At 53.4% G+C, this 16382-nt stretch overlaps 3 protein-coding genes across 3 annotated transcripts; 2 read left to right on the forward strand and 1 right to left on the reverse strand.

Moving 5' to 3' along the window:
• Positions 1-3045: 3045 nt before the first annotated feature.
• INS49_007289 (uncharacterized protein) lies at positions 3046-3567 on the forward strand (the record flags this gene model as incomplete). The annotated part of the gene is made up of 1 exon (XM_043168054.1): positions 3046-3567. One exon carries the CDS (start codon positions 3046-3048, stop codon positions 3565-3567), a length of 522 nt encoding a protein of 173 aa, XP_043029198.1.
• A 1645-nt stretch (positions 3568-5212) lies between these two features.
• Positions 5213-6000, forward strand: INS49_007290 (uncharacterized protein; the record flags this gene model as incomplete). Its single annotated transcript, XM_043168055.1, has 3 exons — positions 5213-5338; positions 5403-5460; positions 5528-6000. The coding sequence occupies 3 exons, from the start codon at positions 5213-5215 to the stop codon at positions 5998-6000; spliced, it is 657 nt and encodes a 218-aa protein (XP_043029199.1).
• Positions 6001-7902: 1902 nt separating this feature from the next.
• INS49_007291 (uncharacterized protein) lies at positions 7903-16325 on the reverse strand (the record flags this gene model as incomplete). The annotated part of the gene is made up of 13 exons (XM_043168056.1): positions 7903-8754; positions 8828-11158; positions 11188-11266; positions 11328-11508; positions 11577-13087; positions 13168-14291; positions 14345-14368; positions 14451-14545; positions 14981-15020; positions 15083-15663; positions 15739-16021; positions 16084-16118; positions 16169-16325. 13 exons carry the CDS (start codon positions 16323-16325, stop codon positions 7903-7905), a joined length of 7293 nt encoding a protein of 2430 aa, XP_043029200.1.
• Positions 16326-16382: the final 57 nt, after the last annotated feature.

Consider the following 16382-nt stretch of genomic DNA (forward strand, 5'->3'; position numbering starts at 1 on the left):
GATCCTGGGCGTGAAAAGCCAAGTTTGCGGTAGGAAGATGGTCCAAAGCGCCGTGTGGTGTCAGAGGTGCTTATATGACCTACAGGAGCGCAAGAGTAGGCAACGGCCAAGGAAGTTGAGAAGCGTATTTAAATAATTCAGCAAGCGTAGGTATTTCACGGTTTTTTATACTTCATCTCGGATCACAGCCACTTATCCTCATCGGGAAGAGCTTCACTGTGGTAGTGCGAATACCGCGTCCTGCCAGTCTTCCATGTTTCTCTGGGCGGATCTTCGAGTCAACCTTGTAACACTTTATATGCACGCTTTGATTCACTGCATGGGCCTTCTCTGGCACTGCTGCAAAGTACCGAAGCAGGCTCTCAGGCAACGACAAACACGAGCGAATTAACTGGGAGAGATTTTCTGGGTAGACAATAATCGGGCGACTGAGGGTAGCATTTGTAGACCCTTGGCACCAACTACCCCCCATCTCACATGTCGTCAATATGCATCACTGCAAGGCAATGTTCAAACTGCGGGCGGGATGTGATTGCACTCCCAGAGACTGCACTCACGATTGGCCGCCCGTACCTATTTTAAGCTATGCATTATCACCACTGGGAGCCCTCGGTCGGTGTGTAGTACATCAGGCTGTCGACATGGATGAGGAGCATGGTCAACCACCTGTAAAGCGCACGCCATGCTGGTGTATCCAAAGTGCAGGGCTGTCCCATGATGAAGTATACTTAAGTCGGGCTCCTGGAAATCAAGCCGGCCATTTCCCCCTGACTATTTACTCATGTGACTAACCAAATCTCCTTTCTGTAGCCTTTCCGAACCGGACATGTTCCCCAACACCCGATGCATTGGGTTCGCAACGACTCGTCCTTCTGTGAGGATGACTTTGGTGTTTTCTCATTTGAGCCAAGGGAAAGTATGGTAGTTGAGTATCGATATCAGATTGAGGTGAGCAACCTTTCATTCGATCCAAAACTCTTTTCAAAGTTTTGCATGCACTCACACGGCTTAATCATAGTGTTCAGGACAGGCTTGCGAACCGCAATGTTACCCGAAGCTGAAGACGAAGAGCCAATGGGATTCATGGCTTCGTGAGGTCAGTCATGCTCAGAATGAAAGCTTCCAAATGTCGCTGAGACGCAATGGTCAACAGTGGCATTCGATACCTGACTCATCGCGACAGAATGGGGTTGCAATCCTGTGAGTATATACCCTGGAGCATTGCAAACTGAGACTTATTTACTGACATAATAGCAGCTTTGGCGCTAGAGCAGAGGCTGGCCTCTGGCCTGGAAACATAGTCTCAGAATTGCCAGTCTGTCGGGAGATATTTCAAAATCTTGTCGGCACTTTTCACATCCACCGGTCCATATCTAGGGTGATCAACAGAAACACCACAGCTCTCATGTCTTCCACAACCACGAGAGACATGCACACACAAGACCTTCAGAGAGGTGAGAACAGTTTGCCGTCGTGCTTCTGTCTCATGACTACATATATTCAGTATTCCTTCCAGATTGTCCCTCCCATCACGGATTTGCCGCCGTTGCTGATCACTTTCTACGCAGTCTATAACTGCAGGTCAGCCTCGTCCTGGTCTGATGACATAGCACTCTCTTCAACGTTTTACCCAAGCAGAAACTACACATACTGCGTGGTATACGGCTGTAGTGAGCAGAATCGCGTTTTAGTTATGACGACACTCCAGAAATGTGACATGTCGACTTATCACCCACTTGTGCTTCCGCTTCTCTTCGCAGAGATCGAGCGCAGACGTCATTTCAGGATGACGGACAGTCTACGCAATAAGCTTCTGACGCGGGCACTGAATATTTCCAGTAATCGACATGAGCCAGGCGGAAACTGCGGTGGAAACGGGACTCAATCAACCGCGGCCGATACTGACGGCACTTTGAGGTTGTGGCTGGAGATGAGCCACCTGAAGAACGGGCTAGAGAGCTGGAGAAAGCAGTTGGATAAGATCATTCCCCATGCAGAGTCATTTTCCCGCGGGAATCTCATGCCGGATGATCAGAACTCAAGACCATCTTCACAATCCACGCCTGTCACCACACAGCTGCTCATCCCGGACGGCTTTGACAAGTTTAAGAACCTGCTGTTGGATGAGGAGGGTGGTGAAACGGGGGAGCCGGTGCTTCGAATTAGGACACGATTGGAGGAGATTAGGGAGGAATATGATGAGAAGATTAGGAGTTGCGGTACAATTGTTGATGGTATGATACTGGCAACACAAATGGTGAGAAATATTCTCCCAGTGAAGCCTTCTAAGTTGACGTTGGTTACTTCCTTCTATTGTCATAAAACTCTGACATGGGGTCAGGAATGGAATGAGATCGGCAGGGGAGACACGCTCACAAACCTCGATATTGCAAACGCCACAAGAAATGACGGGAAACAAATGAGGTCTATCGCTTTGCTGACCATGATTTTCCTGCCAGCCACTTCGGTTGCAGTAAGTTTTTCTCTTCTTCCGATGAGACGCCTCATGCTAAAAGTGGGATCGTTTTAACACAGACCTTGTTCTCTATGACGTTTTTCAACTGGAGTCCAGACAGAGGTCAGAGTATGATGTCTCCTTACATTTGGCTTTATGCTACTGTGACTCTCGTGCTTACCAGTATTACGGTCGGCATTTGGTACACTTGTAATAGGCAGCATGTGGATGACAGTTCAGCAGGCTGAGAGTTATAATTGTAAGGTGCCAAGGGGTTTCTCTATTGTTGTCAATGTTTCATTTGATACGAGCTGTATGACGGCGACACAAAGCCCTTCAAGCCATTGTGAATTTCCTTTGTCCTGCATCGGGTACAATATAATTTGTGATAGTGGGGGCTACAACCCTTACATTTAAATCACGCCTATCAGTCCAAGCTCTCAAATTTGTCGTCTCGGCCCACTCGTCTCCAGCGAATCATCCATTTCATCTTGTGCTGCAACTCCTAGAACCACCCAACCAACCCAATTTCTGCTGTCTCAGTCAACGTACTACTTATCGAACGACTGGTGCTCGAGACCCACTTCAACATGACGACCCAGACGCGCATCCAGCTGAAACTTCAGCGTGACTCTGGCAGCATTTTCTACCAAGACAAAGATGACAACCTCGCATTTCACATTGAGCCTTTGCGATCAACATCACCAAGCCCGTCCTCTGACGAAAAGACACAATCCGAACAAGACGGAAGAGCCTCCACACCAGACCATGAGGAGGAGTCAGCTGCGACAAACGACCTTGTCAAGTCCTTTCTGCGTCAGCACCTTTTAAAGAACGGCGAGAGGTCCAGATGCCTCATCCCATTGATGAAGAAGGACGGCATGGAGGCCCTTCTCATCGCAACCGTGGTGCTGCACCTGCGCAAAGACGGCCAGGGGGAGGGGGATGATGGCGGTGTGCGTGACGATGGTGCGGCCATAAGGGCGCTCCACAAGACTCTTGGGTCGCTGGTCTCGGTGATGCAGCAGAGGGAAAGTGTGCTGAAGTATCTGGAGGAGAATCCCCCTGCCGTGTCCGGAGATGACGCTGAGGCTGAGGGCGAGGAAGAGTGAGGCGGCATTATAAGTTGGATATTGGATTTTCATAATTTCGCAAGGAGTAGGAGTCACAGATATAAATGTTTGGTGGGTTGTTCAATGTAAGAAAATTGGCTATTTTTTCTTTTTGACATTTTCCCCCTAACGCCATCTGCATTGAATTCATGTATAGTCGCTTTCCCCGATTTTTCTTCTCTGTACCAGGCAGAACCACTGGCCCCATATTCTCATGAGTCCAAAATAATCACAGCAACGTGCATGAGGCTTTTCGATGGTGCAGAAATCCGCGGAGTAGCTTTGCTGGGACCCAGCCCACGTTACAAGATCGTCCAACGTCCACAACGGCGACTTCAGAATGGCTCCCTCCATGTCGTTCATTCTGAAAGACGCCAGTGTCTTCAAGCTACCAAAAGAAAACCAGCGTGTCACTTGATCAAAGGCGGGAGGCGGACATCTCTAATGCGGCCGGTTCATACTGCCCTACAGCAGCATACCAACTTGTGTGTGACAAGCCGCCAGGTCGTGCTCCTTTCACATATCCACGTCGGACAAGATCACTCTCGCGAGCAATGTCGCCTAGATCATATCAGTTTCACAACTGACTCCGTTGACTTCGATGCGCGTCGGTTCCGAAACGGTCGTGCTTTCGGCTCCGCTGAAAGCCTGCGGCCTCTCCACGGAACTGGGAACCATCCTGAGCTCCCTTGCACCTTCTCATAACCATCCAGTCCGCCTCGGAATGAGAAAGATCTGCGGGTGAATTTCATGATGATTCCAAAGTCTGGAGCGCTTATCGCACTGGATAGTGATTTTGTATTTCGTGGCTCAGTCAGGGTTCGGTCGCCTAAGAAGCAACTTGAAGGAACAACAAATTAATTGTCAGGAAAATACTTCCTGGCGGTTTGATTTAACGATATTATCATGACCAAAAACGAAAGACTGGATAGAATGGGGCCGATCGCCGTGCAGTCTGGTAAATATAAGTCCATTGTTTTCACCCTCAAATGAGTGGTCACATGCGGGTGTACTCGCCGGCTTCGTAGCGCAGCCGCCGGAGTCGCAGATCTCCCAGTCAGCCCCGAAAGATTTGGGGATGAACCGAAGCTGAGCTCTGCAGCGTTTCGCCCGAGTTAGAGCACTGCTGCCGGACCCGGGGCTGATTGGGTCTGAGGACGGTCCAGAGGCCCAGACGGCGGCCACATCAGTTGACACCAAGAAACTGTTGGTTCACTGAGCTCCACACAGCCTGCTGACACTACGGCCGACATTCTGACCGCACTAGAGCAAACATTTCAAAACTCCAGTTGGAGATCAAACTCGGTTTCTGTTACGGGTGCAGGCATCAAGCCAAGAGGCAGCCCTCCCAGGGCCAACCCCAGGCTGCGAGATCAAGTCAAGATGTCTGTGAATGGGGATATATGAAGCTACCATTTCCCCAGTCTTGGCAAGATCTCTTGGCTGTGAGCATAATCGTGGATCTTGGCTCATCTACTTTCATTCGCTTGATTACCTTGTCAAAAGAGGTGAGTGTTAGCGGGCGTCTCCTACACAATCCTCAGCCTGGTCATTGTCAAAGTAACTAATGGTTCTGCTAGCTGCGCTCTTCATTTACAACTTTTATAATTCAAAGAGACACGAGTTCAAGGCCTATATTATAAACATGCAGTACACCAACATCGCCCTGTTTTTCCTTGCAGCGTCCAGCTCACTTGTGGCAGCGACACCAGCTGGCCGAGCTGGCGTGGTCAAGAGGCAGGCCAACCCGGCTGCAAATGACGGAGCGAAGGTAATTAAACCCCCCCCCCCCGAAAATCCATACCTTCTCTATCGTACTGATACGCAATGGAAAGGGTGTTCTAGCCGCCCAAAAAGCCGAGTTGGCCAAGGCTCTGGAGGACGCCGGCATAGGTACGTTCACCCATACAAATTCCGCTTGTAAGATACAAACCAATGCTAACAGAAATCTGAACAAAAGCCGGCGCCATAACTACTGGTGCGCAAGCACAGTCCGTCCTCGCAGAGCTCGAGGCCTCCCTGGGCATCACGCTCAACACGGCGACAGCAACCGCAGGCGGCGCCCAGGCCACAGCCGCGGCCGGGGGGCAGGGACAGGGACAGGGCCAAGGACAGGCTGGCGCCGGCGGCGCCCAGGCCGGTGCGTCGGGCAAGTCGGGAGAGGCCAAGGCAACGGGTGCCGCCGGGAACCAGGGGGCCGGAAATGCGCAGGCGACTGGGGCTGCGGCCGCCCAGCAGACCGGTGCTGCGGGGGCTGCTGGCAATGGAAACGGCGGTGGGAATGGAAATGGGAATGGAAATGCTGCGGGAAACCAGGCGCAGCAGAATGCGGATGCGGTGGCTGAACTGAGCGCAGCCAACGTGGCCGCGCAGGCGTCCCAGAGCGCGGCCATCGTTGCTGCTCAGCAGGGCTCGCCAGCGGGCGTGCGGTAAATGTTGCAAGGGAGGCCAATTGAGGCTATGATGAAATATTGGCTCTCTTTGTTACAAGAAGATGGTTTACTTGCGATTATAATATTTAGTACTTATTTGTTAGGTTACGTGACATTAGTCCTTGCCGCGTTGATAATAGGCGCACTTCCACGTCGTGATTGATTGCAGCCCATGCCATGGGGCAAAGATCAAGATTTTGGCTATGACTGCCGTTCTGGACGAGGACGTGACATAGAAGCTAGGAATGTTGGTGTGAGCAATGACACCTCGACCCTCCAGCCGGATACTTGGTATCGGACTGGCCATGTCTCCAGTCGACGAACAATTCTGACTCGAACAGCAGACACGGACCTCTGCGAATAAACTTATGTTCCTGAGTACATGTTTCAAGACCTGGACAAAAATTGCGAGGGAATCTATGTAGCGGGTTTGTTCTTCCCAGGATCATCGCAGGGCCTGGAGTGGGTAGGAAAAGTTGAAGGAGACGGCGGCGCGGTGAACTTGCGCTCCTTCCATCCCGAACTCACTATCATTCTGAGCATCCAAGGTAGGCAACACCATGAATTCATGCAAACGCTCTAGACCCGGGACACTGAAATGGCCCTTGGCTGGCCTTTCCCCCAAAACATCCCCAAAAGACAGGAAGTCATCCGCGCTTTCCATGTCATAGTGCTTAGATTCCAGTGTGACGACAAATTCTGCAAAGGATTGCATTGGAACGAGAAAATCATTGACCAAAAGCCAGAGAAGAGCCGGGTTAAAATTGTGCTCAGAACACCCAATCATCCAAGTCCTCGGTTGAACGACACAGTGAGTGGGCGCGAATGATCTTTGATCCACTGGATTGTGACTCCATCTAGACTAGCATATGGTTACAGTATCAATGTATGGGGCCATGATTCTCATGTTTTCCCCAGAATTTGCCTGGATGCTTCTGCCGCAGGCAACAACACAGCACAGCACTACATCGACACCAACCTACCGTACCAGTGCATCAGAGCCACAATCAATTCCTCTTCACGACTCGCCTTTCTTAATCCCCATCTAGGGCTTGCCCTCACGTTGTCAACCATGACAAATGCCCCATTTCAGAGCACTTGCTCCGAGGTCTTCATTTGTCTCAGTTTCGACTCCATCCCACGCAGCAAGCTGCTCCGGGCAGTACACCGCCACGGAACTCGCGAAGCTGGTGTGGTGGATGGCAGTCTTTCTCATCATAGACAGGGTCAAAGGTGGGATAACCCCTCTCCCTCGTCTCGTCTTCACCCACCTCCCCCTCCCCCAATCTCTCTCAATCACCAGCGATGATGACAACCACTTCCACCGACTGAGCCCATCCGGCGATGGTGAAAAAAACGTTACGACTTTCTGAGCTTTACACTCGCGGTTTTGTCCTTCGGGAATTTTCCTGCGCCCACCAGCTTTTTTGCTGATGGAAAATCTCTCTTTTATAGTGTTGTGCCCCTCGCGGCCGGGGCCCGTCGAAATCTGACCGCGTCACCTGCCCAACGAACGTCGATCCAGCAGGTGGTGGCGGCCACTAGTGTCATGGTTCGGCTTTCCCGTCCACGCCGGGGTGATATTGGTGTTGCTTGGAGAGGGAGGCTAGCACATGGCCACCACTATCTGGGGCCGTGTCTGAGCACCAATGTAATAATAATTGTAAATTTTAGCAATTGAACAACCCATTTCTACGACTTGGTACTGTCATCTATCTAACAAGTGTCCATACCATTTGGTTCCATGTGCGATGGAGTCTTGCCTATTTAACGATGCGGGATAAATTGGCGCAAAGTGTTGAAAGAACATTCTCTACCTAGGGAACCTAGTGTAATTACTCCATAACAGTCCTTCAGGCTAAGCTTTGACTATAACAAAAGAATATCCCATATCCAGAGGAGGCTATTTGAGGATCTCTCCAACTACGGAATAACAAAGCTCAGACAGACTCTGGTCCTTGAGAATATTCAGCACGGACACCTCGACCCGAAGCTGCTTCATGAACCAATATCTGACCTCGACGGCAATAAGCGAGTCCACGCCGAGCCGGAAAGCCGGCTTACTGGGGTCCAGATCTGCTTCGGGGAGAGACAGCGACTTGGACAGCTTCTGTATCAGACCCCGGGTGATGATCTCCGCCGCCTCCTCTTCCGACGCCGCAGCGCGGACTTGAGAGAGGTAATCCACCTCGTCCTCTCTTGTCAGCCCGTTGCCGCCAGCCGCGTCAGCCGAACTGTCATAGGTGGCGCCGAGACGATGCAGGTTGCGGAACAGCGGCTTTGACATCCAGGCCACGGTGCTCTGGTCGCCCTTCTCCCACAGCTGCTTGGGGCTGTCGACGACGTGGATGACCTCGGCGGCGCCGGGCCGGCTGTAGTCGTAGGCCCGGTCGCAGACGGCGTCCAGCAGGCCCAGGAACTGGTCCTGCGTCACGCCCGTGAAGCCGGCCCGCAGCGCCGACTGGACGAAGAAGTGGTTCGAGTTGGCGAGGCCGGCCTCGAGGATCAGGCCCAGGTCCACGGTGATGCCGCGCAGGCCCCTCTGGACCCGGTGCCGGGCCAGGGAGCCCTGGTATGTGTTCCCTGCTGCGTAGTTGCTCTGGCCGCCGTTGCCGTTGACGCCGGCGAAGGAGGATAGGAAGATGCAGAAGTCGAGGTCTTGCGGGAGGAGCTCGTGGAGGTTCAAGGAACCGTGGTACTTTGGCTCCAGTGGCTCTTTCCATACCTTGGCTGTCATGTTGTCCATGAGTTCGTCCTACAAAGTAGACGAGAACAGTCAGCCTTGGGGAATATATGGGTGGGAAGTAGAAGCGGTGTGCTTGACTTACATGTAGGACCATAGCACCTTGTATGCATCCTTTGATTGGGGGAACCTTGCTCGAACAATCCCGCAATGTTTTCTCCACAGCATCTCGATGGGCAATATTGCAGGCTGGAGCGAGAATGGTAGCACCGGCCTTTTCGACCTCCTGGATAAACTTCTGGGCCTCTCGGTTGCCTCCCACACCAGAGCGTGAGAGACATATGAAATTTCTAGCTCCACGGCTCATCATCCAGTGCACTATCTCTCGTGAGAGGCCGCCAAGGCCGCCAGCAAGAACATAAGATGCGTCGGCCCTGAATCTGTAGGCGGGCTGCAGCATTGGCCGGTAGGGTACTTGAGCGGGCTGAGACCAGTCGATAACCGTCTTGCCGATGTTCTTACCGCTCTGAAGGTACCGCATGGCGTCCTCAAACTTGGCTGCTGGGTAGACGTGCAGCGGCCGCGGCTCATGGACCTCGTCGGGATATTTGGACCAGAGGTCCATCACGTCTGTCATGACCTGCTTCATGGTCTCCTGGGCATTCTCCACAACCACGTACATGTCTACAGCCGAGAAGGTGGCGTTCCGCTCGAACGGCTCCATGGTAAGGCCTGTCTTCTGGAGAATATCGGCCTTGCCGATTTCGACGAAGCGCCCGAACGTCTTGATGCACCTCCAGCTCTGTTGCAAGAGCTCCCCTCCCAGGGAGTTGAGGACAACGTCCACGCCGCGGCCGCCGGTGGCGTCCATAACGTCATCGACAAATGAGGTGTCGCGACTGTAGAATATGTTCTCCGGCCGGATGCCATACATATCCACCAGGAGCTTGCGCTTCGTCTCGCTGCTCACTGTGACGTAGATGTCCTCCACGCCGCGCTTTTTAGCAACCATGATGGCAACTTGGCCTACACCTCCAGCTGCGGAGTGGATCAGAATGGATTCGCCGGGCCGAATACGGGCGATGTGATCGAGAGAGAAGACCACTGTGCTGTAGATCACAGGGATCGACGCAGCAATTGTATAGGACATGCCGTCCAGCATCGACTGGGTAAGCTGCTCAGACACACGCACGAATGTGCTGAAGGCCCCGGTCATCGAAACAAACATGACACGGTCTCCAGGCTTCGTGTATCTGCAGTTGGGGCCTGTGCGAGTGATGATGCCGGCGCCATCATAGCCGAACCCGTGAGATGGGATCTGGCCCAGGGCGATCATGACGTCCTTGAAATTCATGCTGGACGCCATGACTTGGATCTCAACCTCGCCGTCCCCGAGGGCCGCTCCGGCGCCAGCCACTTCTTTGAAGTACAGGGTGTCGAGGAGACCGGGGTTCTTGATGGACAGGCTGATGTGCTGCTGAACCTCAGGGCCGATTGCGCAGGTCTGCATCTTGGGGGTCTGAGTTCGCGATGTGATGACATCGTTCAGTCGACCGTTGGGCGCCACTCTGGGGATCTGAAGGACACCGTCCACTTCGGCAAGTTCTGATTCACTCCATAACCCCTCCTCATCTTCAGCGGCACGTTGTAAGACAGCCGTGATGAGGCTAGCGCTGTGACTCGCATCCTCGGGCGACTCAAGGCTCATGACAATGACACCTTGGTCTCCGCGCTCAGTGCAGACGGTTCTCGCAAAACCCAGCGAGATGTCGGCCTCGGGGCGTCGGGCTTGCGGCCCGCCTCCACTGGTGACCCAGATCATCCTTCGCGAGTGCATGGCACAATGCTTGATGGCTGACATTTGGTCCTCCGAGGGATCATGCAGGATGCTGTCGTTGGCTTCCAAGACCGAGATCGTATTGACGCCAGTCAGATCAACTCCGTTCATTTGACTGAGATTGGTGACAGTCGCGGAGTGGTCTGTCAGTTGGTTCTTGATAGCTTCTGCCAATTTCGTCTGCAGTTCTGAGCCGTCCTTTTTGATAATATGAGTCGTTCTGCGGGGACCTTCTTCCCCTACTGACACAGGTTTGACCGCTGTGGCGACCAAAGTGGACAGACGATGGTAAGGTAGCTTATCATGGTCCTTGAGTTGTAAGTCAGTTCCTGAGAAGCCGGCCTCTTTCAAGGCCTCATTCCATTGCCCATCGGTGAGGAGCGGGCCCTGGTTGGGGTAGACCCAGTCCGAGGAGCCGCTCAAGGCACGCAGCCACCAGCCTGAAAGCAGCCCGAATATGAAATTCTCGCGCGCACTTTGAGGGTTAGTGATCTCGACCATGATGAACTTTCCACCCGGCTTCAGCAGGCGCCGCACGGAACGAAGCGACTGGGCCAGGTCGCTGGTCGCGTGCAGAACGTTGCCAGCAATGACGACGTCGTAGGAGCCTTCCTCGAACCCTTGAGGTATCGGGTCTTCCTCTAGGTCCAGCTTCTTGTATTCATCACAGAGGCGTAGTCGGCGAAGCGTTCCTGGGCCTTTTCAAAGAAGCCAGGCGAGATGTCCGTATACATGTACTCAGCGATCCTGAATTTATGTGGCATTAGAACAAGGGGAAACTGGACCAATATAGAGGGGCACAACTTACCGCGGTGTCTTTTTGCCGTCTCCTTGGTAGTAAGTCAGGTATGGCAAGACCCCAGCTGCTGAGCTGCCAGTTCCGGCACCGACCTCGAGAATCCGCAGGTATGGATTGGCGTGAGCCAAGATCTCAACATACGCGCCAACCCGGTCACAGTGAATCTGGAATACCTCGGCGGAATAGTATTCTGGTCAGAGAAAATAACATGTCAGTACATGAGATTCAACCAGGGCTATTCAGCCAAGAACCACTTACCCTGCATCAGTGTACCCTCGAAAAGGATCTGCAACGCGTTTGCTTGTCCCGTAAGAATGTCGTGCAAATTTTGACCCACCCTCCGGACAAGCTGCTCAGTAGGCTCCGCAGCCTCTGTCAATAGCAATGCTTCCACGTCAAGATCCGCGCTGCCGCAGGACTCATGGCTATTTTTGTCCGTTTGTTGGCGGAGGCGTTTCATCCACTTGACATACTGCGCCAAGTGGTCAGTGGGATATGCGAAGCCCTCCTTTTCGAATCGTTCGAGGGTCTTTCCCACGAAATAGCGGACTAATGCATCAACTCGGTCGAGGCAATTCTTGTCAGGCAGAGAAAAGTCCCTGAAAGTGTTGTTCATGAGGAACTTGTACGACTCATCGTTGGACATCAAGGAGAGATCAGCCTGGTATGCAAGCTGGTAGCATGCTGCAACTGGCTCTGCTTCTGAAGCGTCGTGGTCCAGACTCGTGATGGCCGTGCCACGCTCGCCACGAATAATGACCATGGGTTCGCGTGTCTCGGCAAGAAGTGCTACCGTATCGCACTCGCACTCCCGGAACCCACGCATGGTCTCGGTGGTAGCCGCCTGGAGCTTCAGATTTCCTGGCAGCTCGAAGAGTTTGTTTGAGATCCACATCTCGCGGCAGTGCGTAAACATCATGGCGGGCATGGAGCGAAGACCACCTGCTGAGACGGAAACCATCTGAAGATGGCACAAGGCGTCCAGAGTGGTGGGGTGGATGACACAGGGGTCCTCGTTTGCGTATTCCATCTTTTCAGCGTAATCCCTCGTTGTTACTGAAGCGGCCGCTCGCCCATGGTTGTCGTAAGAGATGTCGCTTAGTCGCGCGAAGTAAGGCCCGTAATCCATACCATGTGCGCGGATATTGCCGTACATCTGATCAGGGTACGTTTTGAACTTGCAAGAATCAATGATTCGGTCGTGCTCCGCGCGAAGCCTATCAGCTTCACGCTGCTGGCGCCGATGGGAAGCCTCGTCAGCTGAGCCGACGGCCTCCACCTCAACTTTGATACTTCCATGTGCGGCCTCCAGCCACTCGTCTGCGGAACCAATGGTGAAGACGCGCCAGTCATACCATTTCTGCAAGGTATTGTTGATGTTGTCGCGGCGCTGCCGCATGTGAAGCTGTGCTTCATTGCCACGCTCGCCTGCGTCCACGGCGATGGATCGAAGGAAACGGACATCAGCTACACGGTAGCCAACGATGCGTTGTTGCTTGTTCTGGTTCTCGTTATGCTGCTGACTCTCAGCCATCTGGCGAGCGGCTTCTATAGCCATGACAATGATGCCTGCGCCTGGATAGACGGAAGACCCGTTGACCGTGTGGTCCAGAATCCAGGGGTTCTCGGCATGGCGGATGATATGCCGCCAGCTCGCCTCATTGGGGTTCCAATCCCGCGCAGGCAGGCCGAGGAGCGCATGTCGTCGATGTGGGCGGAATGCAAAGCCCGACGAGAGGCGACTTTCGGCCCAGTCCAACCTGGCACGGCTGAAGGGATACGAAGGCAAATCAGCTATCACTTTTGGCTCAGGGCTTGAAACCTTGCCCTCAAGCGCCGTGGAAGTGACGAAACAAGATTTGTGTTCACCCTTGCCAAGTCGATGTCCATTCCTGTGCACCAGAGCTGGCCGATGGCACCTAGAAGACATGAAACGCTGTCTTTCTTCGCGTCCAAGGTATTGATGTATTGATACTTGTCTTTGCTGAAAACCTTTAGCGTGTCTTGCACAGGGCGTCTCAGTGCCGCTTGAGGGCCGATTTCGACGAAGACGTGGGAACTGTTGCGGGCGGTTTTCACGGCAGCAGACTCTTGCACGGCACTTCCTATCGCATCGGCGAAGCGGACAGTACTGACAAGATTGCGAACCCAGTATGAGGGTTTTCTGAGCTCTTCCATATCGGTCGACAGACCAGCCGTGACGGAGGAGAAAAAGGAGTCCGGGGTATCGTGATCTTTGGACGGGCTGGGCCCGTCGAGGGCCTTGGAGAGCATCCGCCCATACTCATCCGCTACCTCGGACATGATGCTGGAATTGTGGTAAGCAACCTGAACGTCTAGCCTCCGCACAAACAGCTCATCCTTCTCAAGGCGGTGGTAGATTATATCAAGAGCATCAGCCTGGCCGCTGATAGTGACATTGATGGGACTGTTCACACAAGCGACAGTAACACGGTCGGCTACCCCCTCTTCATCAAGGTACTTCTGTGCAGTCTCGGCACCGAGACCAACTGACATCATACCACTCTTTGGACGTTGCGTATTCGACGCCAGTTTCTCTGAGACAACACCACGGAAGTAGGCGATAGTCCAGGCCTCCTCGCGACTCAGTACGCCGGCACAGTATGCCGCGGCAATCTCGCCGCTCGAGTGGCCCGTAACCCTTGCGGGAACAATGCCCCAACTCCTCATGAGGTCAACCAGAGCAACCTGAAGGGCAGTCGTCAGGGGCTGAGCAAGGGCAGGCTGCCCAATCTTGCTGCCCGCGTCCGCGGTCAGCTCCATCTGGTGCATCAAGCTCCATTCACACCCAAGTTCTTGGCGCAGATACGTATCTGCTTGTTCCAGTGCACCGCGGAAGGGCTCGAACTGGAGCAGGTCTAAGCCCATGCGAGGCCACTGTGCTCCTTGCCCCGTGAACAGGAAATGTAGCAAAGGCGCAATGTGGCCAGCGCGCACAGAAGGTGATAGAGTCTCGCCCACAACCAGGTCAGACACACGAGCCTGATCGACCACGCCAAACGTACGCCACGGATGATGCGTGCGGTTCGCTGATAGCGTGTGCAATATGTCTCGTAGGTCGTGGGTGCGGCCCAAATCTGTTTTCAGGTAAACAGAAAGGGCTTTTGCAACCCGGACTGGGCCATCTTCATCGGCGGCCGAGAGTGGCAGTATGCCTTTCCTTGCCATTTTGTCCACGTCGTGGCCATCCAATGAGAGGCTCGAGGCTGGCGAGGATAAGACTTCTGTTGTCAAGGGTGAAGATGACCGGGTCGCCTCGTGGCTGTCATCTGGTGTTCCCGAGGATGAAGTGGCTGTTGACGTCTGATCTTGCAGCGAAGCTTCTTCCTGCGTTTGTTCGAGGTGATGGATGCGTCCGTGATTTAGGTCGCTTTCTGAGAGATCCACCGACTTGTGAAGACCCACCAGCCCGTGGAGGCGCAAGTAATTGCAAGCATCGTCTAAGATTACGTGGCCGTTGGATCCTCCATAGCCAAAAGAGCTGACTGAAGCCCTTCGCAACCCAGTCGATGGCCAAGGCAATGCCTTCGCTGGGAATGCCAAGTGCAATTTCTCGTGATCGATGGCTGGATTGGCCTTCTCAAAGTTGCAAATTGGAGGTATCACTGCCTTTTCCAGCGCTAGGATAGTCTTAATGATACCTGCGAGTCCACTTGCACCTTCCAGGTGACCTATGTTGCTCTGTAAGGTGGACGATCAGTCAAGTTACTTTTCTTGCGTGCACCGGGAGGTTTAATGCTCACCTTGACGGACCCAACATAAAGGGGCCGCCGGCTATCTCGATGATGGCTAAAGGCTTCTCCTATGGATGTGGCTTCGATTGGATCACCGGTAGGGGTTCCGGTACCGTGGGCCTCGACATAGTCGGTCGAAGTGAGATCGAGTCCTGCTGTGGCATATGTACCACGTATCAGCCTGATTTGTGCCTCGGAGCTCGGCTGCGTAATACTAGGCGTGCGTCCGTCCTGGTTCACGCCCGTCGCCCGTACAACTGCGCGAATCACATTGCCGTCTCTAAGCGCAGTGCGTAACGGTTTCACTAGGACAGCACCGAACCCCTCGCCCCGGGCATAGCCATTGGCCTTGGCGTCAAAGCTATAACATCGGCCGTCTGGGCTGAGAAATCCCGCGTCGTCTAGTGGGATAGTCAGAGACTCCGGTGTGAGATACGTGTTGCCTGCCGCCACCAGCGACATCTCGCTCTCGCCGTGTAAAACACTCTGGCAGGCAAGGTGGAAGGCCGAAAGACCTGCAGAGCACGCCGTATCAACAGTGATGCTTGGACCTCTTAGATCATATGCATGGCTGATGCGGTTTGCCAGCACTGGAAGAATTCTGGTCAGCTCTAGATTTTGCGGTTTGCGGGAAATTTCCTGGTTGTTTGTGGAATCAGACTCACTACTACTTCCTGAGCCGGTAGCATGATAACGACTCATGGCCTCGATATCCCGCGCTATAAATGCGTCATAGTCTTTTCCGAAACATGCAACAAAGACAGCCGTGTTGGAGCCAACTAGTGATGGCAGAGTGATGCCCGCGTTCTCGAAGCAGTGATATGAGCTCTCTAGAAGTCCACGCTGCTGAGGGTCTAATACAGACGCCTCCGCAGCGGACATATTAAAGAACGAAGCGTCAAAAGCGCGTGGATCTTCTGCCATAAAGTGGGCATCAGTGACACGAAACTGTACAATGCCGATGTCAGTATGGCATCCATATGACTTCAAGCGTGAATTCAGGGACTAACGCTGTCCAGCCGATTCGGATCTGGATGATAGAAGGCTAAGTTCGTGTCAGTCTGTAGCTTGTGCAATGTATGTCGAGCTGCTCACCGTCCACATTAAAACGATCAGCTGGGACCCTGGATGCAGCTGAGCGGCCATCCCGTAGCATTTCCCAGAATGCCTCTGGGGTAGTGGCATCTTGTGGGAATTTGACACTCAGGCCAATTATGGCCAGCGCCTCCATCGGATCCCTTTCAGTTTGCATAGCAAAAATTGAGTGATGTGTGGTTAAGAGCCGTGTGCTACACTCTGGCAAATGAGG

Source organism: Diaporthe citri, assembly GCF_014595645.1.
Source record: "Diaporthe citri strain NFHF-8-4 chromosome Unknown scaffold_2, whole genome shotgun sequence".
Taxonomy (NCBI): domain Eukaryota; kingdom Fungi; phylum Ascomycota; class Sordariomycetes; order Diaporthales; family Diaporthaceae; genus Diaporthe; species Diaporthe citri.